Source organism: Melospiza georgiana, chromosome 1 (assembly GCF_028018845.1).
Source record: "Melospiza georgiana isolate bMelGeo1 chromosome 1, bMelGeo1.pri, whole genome shotgun sequence".
Taxonomy (NCBI): Eukaryota; Metazoa; Chordata; class Aves; order Passeriformes; family Passerellidae; genus Melospiza; species Melospiza georgiana.
In genome coordinates this window covers 30,418,516-30,435,204 of record NC_080430.1, presented here as the reverse complement: position 1 = coordinate 30,435,204, position 16,689 = coordinate 30,418,516, and the positions used below count along the sequence as shown (strand labels likewise).

Below are 16,689 nucleotides of genomic sequence, written 5' to 3'. Positions count from 1 at the left end.
TGTACCTTAGCATGTCTCTTTGTGCAGTGCAAGAAAAGTCAACAATAGTACTGACATACAGAGTTCATAGCCTCATATTGATTCCGGATAAGACATTTGTCTTAATACACTTTACAAGACAATGGTGTAGTTCCAGCCAATTAAATTATTGCCCATCATGTCACTAAACTGAAAAACTATCGTAAATTTGGTAAACTGCATAGGGAATTACAGTGAAACATTTGCTTTAGCATTACAAACAATTTAAAAGATTATCATGCAAAGCCAAAAGAGCACACAGGAAACAGTAATATTAGCAAATATTATTAGAAATAAACAAATTGTTTTCTTAACTTAATGTCATTTTGAACTAGCAATAATCAGTAAATACCAGTGTAATGTAAGTACCAATGGCCATCTCCAGAATCACAAAAAAGAACATGCTTCTTTTCAGCAGCATCAATGCAGAAATCTGTTCCTGCCTCAGTACTGTTCAACTGTGAATTTACTGTGAGTAAGCAATGAATATAAAAGCCTTCCAACTACTAATTGTGGCTTGCTATTTACAAACTTTATTTATAAACTCATTTTCATGCAAGTATAAAATACTAATTCCATGGACAAATACACATTTGTTCACCACTCTAAATTATATACATTGTATTTGCATCTAATATTCAGAGAAGTGCAAAGTCCACAGTGACGTAAAGAACAAGTTTTGTAAACTATTTTAGATGACAAGCTCTCAAAAGATATTAGTAACCATACGATAAGGTATTTTTTGTATACTGCTGAAATCAAACATTTTTGTAGTAAAAGAACATACATTTCAGCTACATTCAAGTGAATATTTTATTACCATGTATTATGTCTTACAAACTTCAGTGGAGATGAGCAAGAGCGCTACAGAACCATACCTTAACGCAAGAGGTGTATTGCATGGTATGTGCAGGCATAGCCAAGGAGAGAGGAGAACTGGAAAGGAAAACAAGGTAAGAAAACTTGTACAAAAATGGACAGTAATACTGACTAACACTGGGTTATAATCTTACTCATAACAGACCTGAAGGGCTAATAGAGATCCAATTCAGAAACACCTGTGCACTGTAGGTACAGTTTGGTGCAGATCAAGAGTGCACTAATACAGTCAACGTTGTACGCATAAGATAATGCACAAAAAACGCTGATATGCATATAAACAACTAACTTGTTTACATTAAGTAGGGCAGCACTGTTGTAGTACTTCATCCTTGGCACTTAGTGATAGGACAACATGTATTTGGTTTAACTAAATTCATTAACAGGGTATATAATGGTTTGTAAGATGGAACACATATATTATCCCTTTCAACCTTCTCGTTTTACAGCATTTTTCTAATTTTCCAGTTCAAATGCAAACATGACACACTAGCTAGATATGGAAGACATTTCAGATGTTGGCTTAAAACATCACCTTCAATTAAAAAAGACAAAATCGAGGATTAATTCAAATTATAGAAAGTGAATTTTTTACTATTGTCTTGTGCAGAAGACAAAATCGGAAACATGGGGGGAAAAAAGTGACCTTATAATAAAACCCACAATGTCTTTATGGGCTTCTCCTGAATAGTAACTTCTTCCTTAATGTCCCTTTCATATATGCTAATTTCACTTAAAAGAATTGCTGAATTTATTAATCTGAAAAGTTGTAACTGAGATAGAAGTTTGGCATCATGTATCACATCACACAGAATGGAAGAAAATATGCTCTTCTTCAAAGAAAGCATGTTTCAGCTAGGAAAGGATTCCAATTTTAAGTGATTGTCCTTTATTAAACAATATTAACAACTATCTGGAGGGAGTCAATTTACTTTTGCCTGTTTCAAACAAACTGGCTAAATTTCCATTTTACATTATATATAACAAATGTAATAAAATTGTTCTTAACATATAACGATGTAATACTTTAAAATTAGCTGTTTAAAATATTTTACAAAGACATTTTATTATATATGAACTATACAACACACAAAAGTATGACATTTTGAACATATACACATTTCTGTATTTTTCACATAGATTATTATTTTGCACCAAACATTGGTGTCTGCAATTTTACAGTCCTCAGTTAAAAGCAAAACAAAACCCCAGAATGTTTAGTGGATATGTTTAGTTTGGGTTTTTCTCCTGAAAATAAAACCTATTGCAAGGAGAATTTCTCTAACGATTTTTTTCTTTCCCCAATTTCATAGTTTACACAAAGCTTTCCAAATGGATCAACATACACAAGAAGAATAACCTCTCTGTTCTTTGCAGTGCAATTTGCCAGGGATAAAACTGAAACCAAACTGACCCTTTCCCCACTATTAACATTGAAAATTGCAGTCAAAATATATGTCAATGCCAATCACTATTGAGACTCCCTTACCCCTTTTATTGAAAATGCAATCCTTTTCAATATCCATTTTAATGAAAATATTTGCATAGAGCAGTCTTGTATTATTTCTAAAGAACATTATGAGCGTTTTAACACAAGATAAGGCACATGTTTTTCAGCATTAATAATCTAAAACTAATCCTGAGGATCTGCTCCTCCCCCTCAGCAAAATCTGCTTTTTTAATATACCCTGTATTACCTGAAGAAAGCAGAAAAGCAGTATAGAATAAACTCAAATTCTTTAGCTGAACTAAATTCAGAACATTAACAACTCCTGATAATAGTGTAAGAAATCCACAGATGAATTAAGTCACTTTCTAAACAAATAATTTTTAGAGGGAAAGAAAAAAAGATGCAGCCAGTTGCACTGTTGATGTTAGCTAAAAGTTCACATACTAGAGATGAAATTTATAGTGAGTTTTGCTAAAGTAAGCTCCCATCAGAAACAAGGTAGCTAAATTGTGAGGCACTTAAGGTTGACATGAAAAGGAGGAATGCAAGGGGTCTGTTTCATAGGAAACCTGAAGTTGCATATCATATCCTTGTATTAAGCCTTCTATTAAAGTGCTAGAAATGGAGACTTAAAACAAAAGGATTCAAATATAAAATAAGTGATTACAGAGCTTAGTATGCATTAAAATTAAGTGCTTTTGATTCTCATGAATTTAGAGCTTTTTAATAGTTTTTAAAAAATAAAGTCTGGAAATAATCCACATGTGAATCACCTTCCTTGTGCCATCAATGCTATTTGTAAAGTGCCCAATTATTTTCTAAACAACAAAACCATTTGCCTTATCTTATGTTGTATAGCATGACATAGTCTGTAGTATGTATGTAATCCATACTGCAAGGACACAGTCAGCCTGATGGAAAACAGCACATGCATACTTTAAATCAGAAGATTTAATTCCACCTGTCATTCTAAGAAGCCAGGTCTTGAATTACATATCCACCCGTATATAGTGCAACCAACCTCATATTCTCAAAATGTAATTTAGCTGTTCAAGTCTGACACTCAAAGAGAGACATATCAAGCTTTTCCTCAGAGCAACCTGATGCCCAGACAAAATCACAGATGGAGCTCTAGGTCTGAATCACATAAATCCACTAGATGCCAAATCTGAGAAGGATCTGGGTTCTTTTGGATGATGAAGAGGCTGAAGATGTGTGGCAGTCTGTGCATTACTGATCACATCTAACTGAGAGGGATATGATTCATTTACATTTCCTCCATTGAAACCATTTTGGAACTGGCAGGAAAAAAAGAGAATATAAATGGTTAGTATAGGAACCTAATTTATTAATAAGTATTTAAAAATCCTCCTAAAGACACACTGGATGAAATAACCTTTAAATATATTGATTCGCTTTGTTTTTTTAATGATGATTAGTGATAATATCATTTGCATTAAAATATGGACTGAATCATCAGTGAACTTTTATGCATGTTGAAGTCAATGGGAGCCCTACTTCTGGCTAAGCAAAGAAATAATTCTATTATCTAAAGTGCAATAGAGTTTCTATTTCTAGAAACTACAGTTTGAGAACTCCTCATTGTCACATCCAGCTGTTACACTTTAAAAGCAACCTATTTACATCTTTCTGTGCCTGCAGTGGGATCCAGACATAACAGCTCCTCCAGGAATGCACATGCAGTCCCATCCATAAGCTGAAGCACACTGTGTGCAATCCACTGGCTGAAATGTTGCAGGGTGGGCTTTTTGACAGTCTTCATATTGACAGTGCCAAGTAAGAGCAATGAATGGCTTTCATTGGTCTTAACATAATTGTTCATAGGATTATTTTAATCACCTAATGTAATGCTTCCTGTCATGCTGTGGACTTTATCTACAAAATACTCCATTCGGTCATGCAAAGAAAATACAACAAAGTATTTTAAACATTTCCATCATCTCTTTGGGAGTAGCTTATATCATAAGTACTCATTCCTTCAAGGTTTGTCTTTAAGAACATCTCTTATACATTCATTCATCCATTCATCTATCAAATTATGCTGGGTATTAGCTCTTTTTTCCTTCTATGCAAGCATTGAAATTTGACTAACTGTGCACAGTTCTTCTAACTTTTTAACAACAAGGCTATACCATGTGAATTATGTTTTTAATCAAAGCTGACACACTTTTAAGTGTACACACAAGGATTGTTTCTGACAGAAGCAGGTTATTTCAATATTCTTCATTAATAAGATGATCATACTCATAAATATTTTTAAGAATTAAAAATATAGAATCTAGAACATACATCTAACTATACAACAATAGAATCTAACTCCCATTGATTTCTCCATGAAAACACTATGGAATTAGACTAATAAGATGACCATAGTACTTAGGAAGGTTTCTTCTGCTTAATAAAGGAATACTGATTCTAAACAAGCAGCCAAATGATCACAGGCCTTTCTGTTGTTCTCCATCACTGAAAGTGATTTCAGACTGCACTGGCTATGCTCTTACCACAATTACATGATAGGCAGAAAGTCAAGGCATATGAACACAACAGAACCCTCTGACTTTCTAATTCCATAGTCTTTTCATAGAGAAATCAACGGGAGTTAGAAGTCTGAAAAGATAACAATCAAGGCTTGTATAGTGACATCTGTCCTCTCTCTGGACTCCAGCCACTGACAGGGATGTGAGTGTGCTAAACCCAGCCACCAAGGCTGCCCTGCTTTGGTTTGTCTGTGTGAATGTGGGCTCAGACAGCAGTATCCTATCTGCTTAGTCACATGAGGCTTCTGCTCATGCAGTGGTGCTCAGCCCCATGGAGCACAGGAACCTAACAAGAGGGGCTGAATTTGCCTCTGAACAGCTTAAGTAAGCACAATATTTCCACAAAGTGGCCTTTGATAATTTTTCTTTACAACAAACTAAAAGTCCTATTATTATTGCAGCACAGCATTCTAGTAAATAGGAAGTAATAGACATCATTTTTTCAGAGGTGCTGTCTTAGTCATTAAACTTTGTATAGATAGATGTGAAGTAAATGCAGGGAAGAATATAAAAAAAAGGGTCATAACAAAAATTATTAAGGAAGTGTAACAACAAAATAATCTGCAAAATAAATGCATTTGAAACCAGCCATTAAAAATAAAAAAATGGAATTGCAAATGTAATGGCTGTTCAAAACTGATGCATCGCATTAGCACAGCTTTTGTGTAAAGAGTAATGCTTTGTTATTGTAAAGACAAACTTGGATGGCCCTGGAGCTGCTCTGCAGCCCTATTAAGAAGCACTGTGAAAGACTAAACATTGAGCACAGCCAGGCAAGGCACAGCCAAGTCGTGCTCTAGTTTGCACATTGCAGTTTCTCAAAGTCACTTCATGCAATTTCAACCTCAGGAAGAATCCATTCATCATGCTGAACTGTGCTATAATTTAGGTAAATTTCTGCAATTGCATTCTTTTCAGCAGTGAAGCAGTTTTAAAAAGGGAATGTTTCATACTTGTATAAAGCATGTAAAAATGGATATGCTCTAATTGCATTCCTCACCTTTGTCTTGCATAGGTTAAATGCCACTTTAATACTTTAATTCTGTAAATGCTTATGCATGTGCATAAGCATTTGCATGATCAGTACTTCAGAACCTTAACTCATTGAGATACAACAACAAAAAATAAGAATTGTGAGTCTGTACTGTAGAAGCCTAACAGAAATAAAGGGTACAACAAAAAGTACTGCAACAAAGATTATTCAGAATCAGAAACTAGCAATTGAATTTTGTTTCTAAGTTCATTTTACCAATGAAGAACAGTGATTACAACTGTAGTCTGCACTACAGCCAGGATCCTCTCTTCTATGACTTTCATTGTGCATTCTCCTTGGTGAAAAAGGACCAGATTATTTTACTGCAGCTATAACTTTTTCTTATTTCTTCTGCAGTTAATTTAGACAGCAGCATCAGGAACAAGCTGGCTTTCACTTATAGCAATATATAAAAACTTGATTTTGCAGTAAGATTGTGTATAGGAGTGAAACAGTTCATATTTCAGGCCATTTTTATGATACTATAATCTAATGCTTTCACTAATCCTAAAATCATTGAGGAATCTGAGTAGCTAGACAATATTCACATTTCAAAACTTTTTTTTTTTTGATCCTTACAACATATTTAATGAAAATGAAATGAAATAAGCAAACTCAATTCCTCTAGAAAGGGTTTATTAGCAAATTCCAAGACTTGGAATTTGCTAACATATTGGCTCCTATCAGGAAAATTACTGGTATAGTACCACAGACTAGTTAATTCATTCTTGATTAATACTGCTAAAGAGAGTTATCAGACTGCAGATATACATATATATAAACTTGACCAAATGCACTTCTCTTCACTCTAATGAACAAATAAAGCAAAGACATCCACACACTGCTAAGCCATCCATGTCAAACTCAGCAATTCAGTCAAACCAACTCTGCCCCCCAGCAGTCACCCAAAACAATATAAACTCGATTCAAAGTGCAAGCAGGGCAGCAGTGCTGTTTACCATACCTTGTTCCCCAAGGGTTGTTGCTGTTGATTTGTCATCACAGGATCATACTGCATTTGATCCACGCAGCTGGGCTGTGTCTCCTGCATGCACGGGTACATGGAAACAGCGCCTGCATAGCAGGTTTGAGGAGTCAGCATAACCGACTCAGAGTTTATCCCACACTCAAGGCTTTCAGGGACTTGCTGCAAACGACTGAGAAAATCCTCAAAGTTGGAAGAAGCAGAATAGGTCGATCCATCAAAACCTGCTGCAGGAAAATCCATTTGAGAAAAATTAGAGAGCTGTGGCATCATCGCTGTGGGTTGCTTGTAAGGAACAAAGTCTTGCCTACACTCATAAGGGGAAGTGTTAACTTCTGACTTGTAAGAGAACTCAGATGTACTGGCATGCATGCCAGGGAACATGTATTGCTGGGGCTGCTGCTGTGAGCAGCTAAGAGGCATGCCAGAGCTCCAATTTGTGAACATCCCATTGACTTGCATATGTTTCATCTTTTGACACAGCTGCTGTTGCTGCTGCTGCTGCTGTTGTTGCTGTTCCACAAGCTGCTTCTGGTGCTGATGAAGTTGATGTGGACCTAAGTCTTGCTGTACCATGCAACCTTCATTCTGGACCAAGGGCTGCTGCTGGTTACAGTCTGAATATAAGAAGTCAGATTTATTTAAGGAATCCTGAACATAAGTCAGGATTTCATCAGTTATGTTGATGTCCCCAATATCATCCACATCAGATAATTCAGTTTTAAAAAACTCCTCATCCTGCTGAATACACTTTAGATCTTCAAAGTCAATACCCAGATTTTTCATGATACTGTACAAATCACTGGTTTTGTTATCCTGAAAGAGTGCTGCACTGTCTTCAGGAAGTGGAACAGTACTGTCCTGGGAACACTCCATCAGCTCCCGTTTGAGAATGTTGTGATTTCCAGCAGGTAGGAGATTGTCTGCCCAGCCACCGCTAACAACACCACCCAGCTCATCCCTACTGTCTGCAAAGAAGTTCCGCTCAAAAGAAAGTTTATGTGAGGCTGGAGGGCAGAGATAAACGGACTCGTCTTGCCTTAACATGACACCTAGGAGGGAGTTTGGATCCACAGAGTCATCGTGTAGCGTTGCTTTGGCTCCTTTTCCCACTGTGCTTTTACTCTTCGGTTGAGAGGGGTCCATAAGGCTTGACATAGGGAAAGATACCTCATACAACACAGCCTCACCCGTGGCAAACATGAAGGGCAACTTCATGTTACGCTTCCGTAGATGTTCTGCCCCTTCTTCATCTCTGAAAATAAATCAGATATGTAGCATGGTACTGCAGTAATAAACAGTTATTCTAATCTTTTTGTCCCATGGAATTAACATAAAAAATGAACTATTCTATTTGTAGGCATTTTTCGAATTCCTACCTATTCCAGCTCAACTTGGCTGAGTTAAATCAAGAGGCAGATTATGAAATAAGGAGCTTATGACTGTAATACCACATTTACATATTACATTTGTAATTAAATCTAGACAGTATACACCATTTTCTGTGCATTATGGGCTGAAATGAAAACAAGTGGGCTTTGTTCCATGCATTAAGCTTTTCTTGGTATAGAAAGTAAATCAATACTTGAAGTATCAGTTTTTCTCCACTTTACAGACTCCTTAGCAAAAATTATTTAATCTATTTAACAAGGCTGAATTCCATATTATGCAGAACTTTGTTCAGTACTAAAATTCAGGACTAAATTTGTTATTTGTTACTCCTTCTACACAACCGCAGTTGGACTTCTCAGGTTTTGGTCATTGGGATTGAATATAGTGCATAGAATAACTTCATGCTTAGACCTTTTTCTTTTTAAGAAATATATTTGTCTGAAGTTTTATGCAAAAGAACTATGCCACAAGTTCTGAAATACCAGAATTTCCTACATGTTTGTTAGCAAGAAAGAATTTGGGGAATTTGGAATATAAAGGGTAACAATTTAAAACCAGAAGTTCCTTTGTAAATATAAACAGCCTCAAACTACTTTTCATTTTGGAAGCGTACTACTTTATGAGCTGGTGACTTACGTAAGAGGTCTTTGCGTGGCAATGATGTAATCTGGTCTTCCATTTTTGTAGACAAGCCGTGCATTTGCCTGCACCCAGGCCCATCGATTTTCTTTGGTTAGAAGCCTAAATACAGTCATTCCACTCTCACCTGTCTTCATCACTAAAGAGTAAGCATACTGTTTACTGTCCAGCAAATAAATCATGAAAACATGCATGTCATGAAAGAAATCTCATTTATAGAAAAATTTTACAAATCTCATGTCCTCAATCGCCCAACCTGGTGTGGCACTAACGCATCCCCAGTGAATCAGGATGACTGATCACTTCAAGATGTCTAATGTACTCATAAAATAGAAGTCAAAACTGCAAGATATCTGCTACAGATTGGCAGCATTCTATATGGGGCTTTGTCCATTATTTCTTCAATAACAGAAATTAATAAATACTAGAACATATAAATGACAAAAGCCCAAGTCTCTTCACCATCATAAAGCAGCGATTACTTTAACATTTAGAAAACACATTACTTCTGAATGCAATCCTTTCACATTTTAACTGGTTTATGCAGAGGTACTTAAAAACCTTTTATTTCATTCCCACTACCACTAGCAATGCTTCATAAACATACTCAATTTTCACAGTACATTTCTGTATTGGGTTTGTGTGGCCAGGTTTTGGTAGTGACAGGGAGGGCTACAGGGATGGCCTCTGTAAAAAGCTGCTAGAATCTTCCTCCATTTCCAGCAGAGCAAATCCCTAGCAGATCCAAGGTGGACAGGCTGCTGGGCAAGTCTGGGACAATTAGAAATTGTGATAATGCCCCATTATCCTGCTCTTTTGTTAGTAATCAATTAAATTAATATGCCCAGATGAAGTCTGTTCTGCCTGTAACAGTATTTGGTGAGTGATCTCTCCTGTTCCTTATCTCAATCCATGAACCCTCCATTATATTTTCTCTTCCTTGTCCAGTTGTGATGGGCTGAGATGGAGAGGCTTTGGTGGGTGCCCGGCATGCAGCCAGGGTCAACCCACTAAAGTAATTTTGGTGCCAAAACCCAGGATCATGAGGATGCTGAGATATGGAGGGTAACCAGGAGAGGTAAAAGGCAAAACAAGTACTGAACAATCTGAGAGAGTAAAATTATCATGGGGAAGTTTTGTTGCAATTGTGGTGAAGGGACAGGGGCAGATTTTGTGCAAATTTTCAAATTTTGTTCTGTGTTGAGATGAAGTTGTCTTGGTTTTTGTGTGGGGAGCTTTAGTTTACTTTGGTTGGTTTTTTTGTTTTAAGTGAAGGTTGTGTGATGAATGTGAATTTTAAAGATAATTCTTAAATATGTGATTCACAGAGGCAAGAGGTGGAAGTAATACAATTGCTCAAAAACCCTGCACTTCTAGACAGAAAAACTAAATAAAATGTATTAGGAAAGTCTAAGAATATAACCAAAAATCCTTCCTACAAAACCTATTTTCTTTATTTTAATCTTAGCATAAAAAATGTAGCAAGACCAGTTTTAAGAGAAAGCTTCAAACCATTCAAGTTTCATCCCCTTCTAATCTGGAACCATCTCTTTTTCTTTATGAAAGAAACAGAACCACTGATAAGCAACAGTGACTGAGCTACACCTGAAGCAGAAAACATGTTTAAATAGGCTGAGAACAACCTGCTGAGGGGCATTATCCAATTGTCTACGAGGGGATAAGAGAAAAAAATTTGAACTTTTTAAGAGAAGTAAGTGGAAAGAAGTACCATAATGTTCTGAAGATGATTCTGTAAGTTCCAAAGATAACACTGTTATAACTAATAGCAAAAGTAAAAAACAGAGTCCCCTAAATAGTTATACATCAGATAGCTGGTGCTTATTTCCTCAAGACTATACTTCTCTCTATAATTGTTACTTAAACCAGATCAAGCTGCCAAGAATCAAACCCAGAAATATTTGGAAGCTAGGATGTTAAATCAGAGATCAATTTGTGGTAAAAATCTTACACTAGTATCAAAAGGAAAGGCTTTATTTATCTTGTTAACAGGAAAGCTATCCTTGGTAGTCCCCTTGCCCAAAGAAAGTTTTTGAAATAGCAGAAGTTGAGTTGAGCAGAGAAGCAAGTAAGAAGAGTAAGATGTGACAGAGACTAGAATATTTATCCCCAAAGAGTCTAAATAGGAATATTAAACATTTCTTTAATCAGTGTAAGTTTTTAGAAGGACAAGTAGAACATATGAAATGAACAGTGTTCTTTTTGTTAAAAACTTCTTTTTTTTTTCTGTAATATTACATTCATACCGAAAAAATCCTCCATGCTTTGATTTTACAGCCTTTTTTAGGGAATGAAACTTACTTCGGATGTGATTTTCAGCACAATAGAGCATGTCAGCTGCATGAATAAACTGGTATCCTGTTCCTCTCATACACAGCTCTGCTTCAGTGTATCCCAGGACAATTTTTCCTCTGGAAGATAAAACCAAAAAATTGCAACACAGCTGATGAAGCAACTCACAGAATGAACATCAGCAAGTTAATTATGGCTAGAGTATTTCAGATGCAAACTACAGTTTGTGGCTATATCAATTGTACACGGAAGCAGAACAGCTCCAATAAAACACAGAGTCAACAAATCATAAAACTTTAACTAGTCTGCCAGGTTGCCTTCAGTGACTAGGAGTGGGTTCACAAAACCATTAGATCATAAAAAAGAGTGGATGTCTACAGCCAGACTCTCAGTTCCATACTACTGAACATATTCACTCCTAGCAGGCAGCTCCCGTTACTTCCAAAGAAAGACACTGCTTTCTTAGCCCTCCTTCTTATTATTTACCTATAGGTGCTTGTGTGCAGAATTAAATAGGGGTTTAATTTCAGTCATCTAAAATTTCTTGTCTAAATTAGAATTTTTAGTAGCTTAATGTATCTCAGAGCTACACGCCCTCTGCTATTGAGTGGTATGAGATCCCTGTGTTTGCATTTAAACAAGATATGACTCAGAAGTCATGATTGACCCTGCAGCTAAAATCAGAGTACTTTACTAGAGGCTGGGGAGATGAGACACTTAACAGAATTCATGTGATCGCTGTGCGATATCTGATAAAAAGACATGGTCAAAGAGAGACTTAAACAGGATTTGAAACAAAGACATGGAGATGCAAAGACAAAAGGTAAAAAAAGGGGGAAAGTAGAGATGGGAAACACTATACATAAAAGTATTTTTTTCAAGAGAATAAAAACATCAAACAGAGAAAAGAAACACTTGTTTTAACATTTTGTTGTTTTTTACTTGTATCAGCTTAGAGAAATAAAACATTTTGGTCTCTCAGTAGACAAAACACCAAGTAATTGAATTCTGTCCTGTAAGTAGGTATGGAAACCCATGTGAGAGACTCCACTGAAAATCAAAGCATTCTCAGTCAAAAGAAGGAGGGAGAGGAGAAGGAAGGAGGCCAGAGGCTCTTATTTTGATAAAAAAAGCATCCTAATGGGCTTCTTGCTGTGTTGAAACAATATTTTGATCTAGTACTGCAGTAGTGTTTCCAAATTTTACATAGGGAAAAGAATGGTTTGGAAGTGGGTAAAATCATACTATAAAAAAAGTATTTAAATTCTGTTGAGGGAAAATACATTTCCATTGTATTTTACACGTATTTGAACTGAAAGAGAAATGTGGAATGAAATTAAACACTTGCTCTATCAGTTCTAAAACCAAATTTCAAACCAGATTTAATATGAAACTTTTCTTCTTCCCTAATTCATTAGTATGCCGTCTTTCGGTTTTTTATTTTGCATTGGTTTTGCAGGTATTTGCTTTGTTTTTCTAACAACTGAGAGTCAGAGAGCAGCATGCCATTCCAAGGAAATAGACTATGGCAAACCCATTTCTCTTTACCTGATAGCAGGGCTGGAGAGAAAAACTTCAACAGCTTCTAAACTGCCATCACTGAAACAGTTTATATAACAAAAGAGTAGCCTGCCTTATATTTCAAATACCTACCTGAAACCTATTTCATCAGCAAATTATTAGACAATTACAGAGAACAATTTACACCTACTTTGCATCACAGCCAGTGGGTGTGAAATCCAGTTTGTGTTTAGTTCTGAAGATGAAGTTTTTGGTTCGTATCTCAAGGATGGATGGTGGCTGCAGGGGAGTAGCTACTGCAAACAGTGCAAGCTGAGGAGACAAAGCAGCACCATCCTTCCCTTTCTTGTTTTGCCCATGGAGAAACTTCAATCGTCCTTGAAAATTCATAGCCTTAGGATCAGGAAAAAAGTAATTATTACATGCTGGAGATATTTAAAAGCAAGATATTTTTGTTATGACGTAAATATGTATTTTTCATTTTTTTTAAGATCCATCAAATTCATTCATCCATTTTATAGGATGGCATACATAAAAGTCAGCTAACAAGTACAGAACACTGTTGTTAGACCTCTGACCATGTCACTTCAATATCTACTAATAAAGATACTGAAAAGTTAATTAATGGGAAGACTATTCTGTAAAAAACCAAAAAAATAAACATATAGTATCACATATCAACAGGGGCTTCTAATATTCTAATGAACATACATGCATATAATTATATCATTATTTCTCTTGCAAATTTGTATGTTCAATTTTGCAATTCTAAAGAATTCTATTTTATAAGATACGACATAGGGGGTGATAAACCCTTACTTGTTTTAAAATATAAATAATTTACTAACAAAAAAATGCATTAAAAAGAGCAAGCACAAACTTTTCCAAATAAGGAAAAACTATGGTCCTTTTAATTATCATAATTTATTGCATCTCAAGATACTCAACTTGCTACAAGAAAATACTCCTGTGATGCATTTTAATCACACAGCATTTTACAAAAGCAGTTGCTTATTTGCATTTAACTGGGGGAACTTGGCCATGAGAGAGAACTTGCACCTGGTTGTGACAACAGTCTTAAAAGGGGAGACATTCAGTTCACTAACTGAAACACTGTGGTTCAAGCAGCCCAGATAGCTTTGGAGACTTACAAATAAACTAAGTTGCTGCACCTCTTGTTAAGAGGCGCAGATTTCCAACTTTTAAGCATATGTGGCGGTTTTTATGGAACTCCATACTCACCAGGAATCCAGATGAATTATCCAGGAGGCATCGTAACCTGCAGATGAAATTCCTTTCCATAAAGGAAGAATTCTCTGGAGGAAGTTGGTCTGGGTTATAATAGGTTGCTGGCTGTGAAAAGCCATTATCTCCTGCAGGAAAGGATTATTTATAAGGATTATTTTTAGAAGAACACCTAGAGAAGGCTATCTATAACAAACGATCTTCCTTCTCATAAACAATGCGTTAGGTCGTGACCTGAGCAAGAACAATGTAAACTGGAAACATCCTCAGAACCTATTATTATTGTAACACTGAGGTTAAACACCAATTCTTCGGATGGGATTATGTTTTACAGGCTACGGGATTTGAAAACTGAATGTAATTTCAGGTTTTGGGGTTTTTTTTTACATTGGGGCTTTTGTTTGTTTGGGTTTTTAATTCCTTCATTATTTTATCCACAGCCTAGATTCTGGATCAGTCACAAAGAGCAGAGTTCTCAGCAGAGAACACACCAGTGTTTCTACAATGGTAGAATCTCCAAAAAGGCACAGCAACTGCAGGAACTGAGTATTCAAAAACTCAGTATCAAACTGTGAAACTTACTTTCCAGACAGCCAGGTGAAAGCAGAAGTAATAAATAAAAATCAGCAACTTTAGGAAAATGAGCCTACTAAATAGTGAAAATATTTCTGGGTTCTGTTGATCAAAACACCATAGTTACCTCTCCAGGTACACCTGGAGTGCTTGTGTTTTGCAGGTGTTTGTTTTACAAAATACTCAAAACCATGATTGTAAACTAGGATACCAACATGGTATCCTTCCACCTTGTCAGGACAAACATTTGCTGCTAAGTGGTATTTACAAAACAGACTTAAACATTTGGAATATAAAGTAAAAACAGAAGGTAAATCAATAAACCTCTGATAAAATACATATGTACTACATGAGTCTACATATACAGAGATACCAGAGCATGACTACTCACAGCAAATTTAGCAAAGCAATCTTGTTTGCAATACATATAAAAAACCAGTCATACCCTAGAAATTCATACATGCAGAAAATTGAGAAAAATCCAGCTTAAAAAGACATTTTATAATAAAATAATCTTTAATTTTAAAAAAATAGTCCATGTACTCTTAGAGACCGGATTATCAAGTATGGACAAAAATAATACTACAGATTTTAACAACCCATATTGACTTTCCAGACATGGAGATGAGGACAGGGAGAGCATGTCACTTAATAACACACCACATTATATTTTCTGGAATATAATTCTGTCTCATGAACAGCTGGAAAAACTTACAGATAGGCTCAGAAGTTAGTACACTAGCAAAACAAACCCAAAGGTAAACAAATCATTACCAAAAGCCAGTTCTATTTAATCTCCTATGAATTCAAGGGACTGAATTGGAGCCAAATGAAATTGCTGATATCTTACCAATAGGCCTTCCAACCTAAGGCCATCTAAATCCTACAAGTATGCTGAGTTATCTAGCTTTTCAGATAAAATGAGGAGATATCTTTTTTTTTTTTCTTAAAAGAACTGCTATGCAAGGTCAATTTTTGCGGAATAGACTTCAAGGTATGGAGAAAAAGAAACCTTTTTCTGTCCTAGCGGGTAGTGTGATGAAAAGGGATAATCTGAAATTACAGCCATGTAAAGAACTGTATTGGCCAGTCACCATTATGAGCAGATCCCACAGGCAGATAAACTCAGGTACTTGTAGTCCAAGACAGTAACCATATAACTTTGAAATTAAAAAATAAGAAATTCCCACACCTGTCATATGGACAGTTCTCAACAGACAAAGCAAACTTCCTTACTTGCTACAGCTGCAGTTTTTTTATTATTATAAATTGCTTAACTGACAGTGAGAATTTTCAACACTTCTGAGATGGTCCTTCTCTAGGAAGCTCTCTGAAGAAGCACTGATTAGGAAGAAAGAGCATCAAGGAAACAGTATGCAAATCCTAAATAATATTTCAAAGATGCCAACCCTGACTGGGTGCAGATGTAGTATCCAATAAGCAGTGCCAGGGTTTCTGCTGGCATCCTCAGCACTGTTAGGTGTGTCCTTCAGCCTTTCTGCCACAGGAGAATCTCAGTGTTATTCTTTGGGTAAGTATAGAGCTGAAATTTGAAGGTTCAGCCAATCCAGCTGGATGCTGTGGGGTTTGTCAAGTTCCATAGTAAAATGCACAGTTCTCAAGAGTGAGCAAAGCTGTTGTGAAAGAAGTGGCTCCCAACAGGAAGGGGAACAGAACTCAAAACAGGAGGCAGTGGGCTTCAAAACTGAGCCTCCTACACTTGTGAAAGCAACACTGCTGCACTTTTCCAGGCAGACAGAAGGCAGGAAGGTTTTACTGCCAGGATCTTGAAGTGACTCACTGTAAGAAGGCAAAGAATCTTACAGAGCACCTACAATCCCTAGAGCAAAACTACCAGTTAACACTACAGGGGTTAGAAGCCATATCCCTCACAAAGCTCCCACTAGATCTCATCAATTCCATGGAGCAACGTGCAGAACATGCAGTGCATTAAGTGCTTGCCTTTAAACTCAAGACCATATGGTTGCACAACACACCAAGTTCAAAAGATAATCCAGACTTAATGCCCCAAAGCAGATATTTGGGACTGAAAAAATCAGAATTTTGCAAACTTCTCTGGGAACAA

At 36.3% G+C, this 16,689-nt stretch overlaps 1 protein-coding gene across 1 annotated transcript in view; it reads right to left on the bottom strand.

Moving 5' to 3' along the window:
* Positions 1–531: 531 nt before the first annotated feature.
* Positions 532–16,689, bottom strand: part of AHR (aryl hydrocarbon receptor) — a 61,711-nt gene continuing 45,553 nt past the window's right edge. The window contains exons 6-11 of the mRNA XM_058029352.1: positions 14,028–14,158; positions 12,976–13,178; positions 11,274–11,383; positions 8,952–9,093; positions 6,903–8,178; positions 532–3,645 (exon numbers count right to left, since the gene is read on the bottom strand). Coding sequence (XP_057885335.1) covers positions 3,490–3,645; positions 6,903–8,178; positions 8,952–9,093; positions 11,274–11,383; positions 12,976–13,178; positions 14,028–14,158 — 2,018 coding nt within the window. The 3' untranslated portion in view covers positions 532–3,489. The remainder of the gene's footprint in view (positions 3,646–6,902; positions 8,179–8,951; positions 9,094–11,273; positions 11,384–12,975; positions 13,179–14,027; positions 14,159–16,689) is intronic.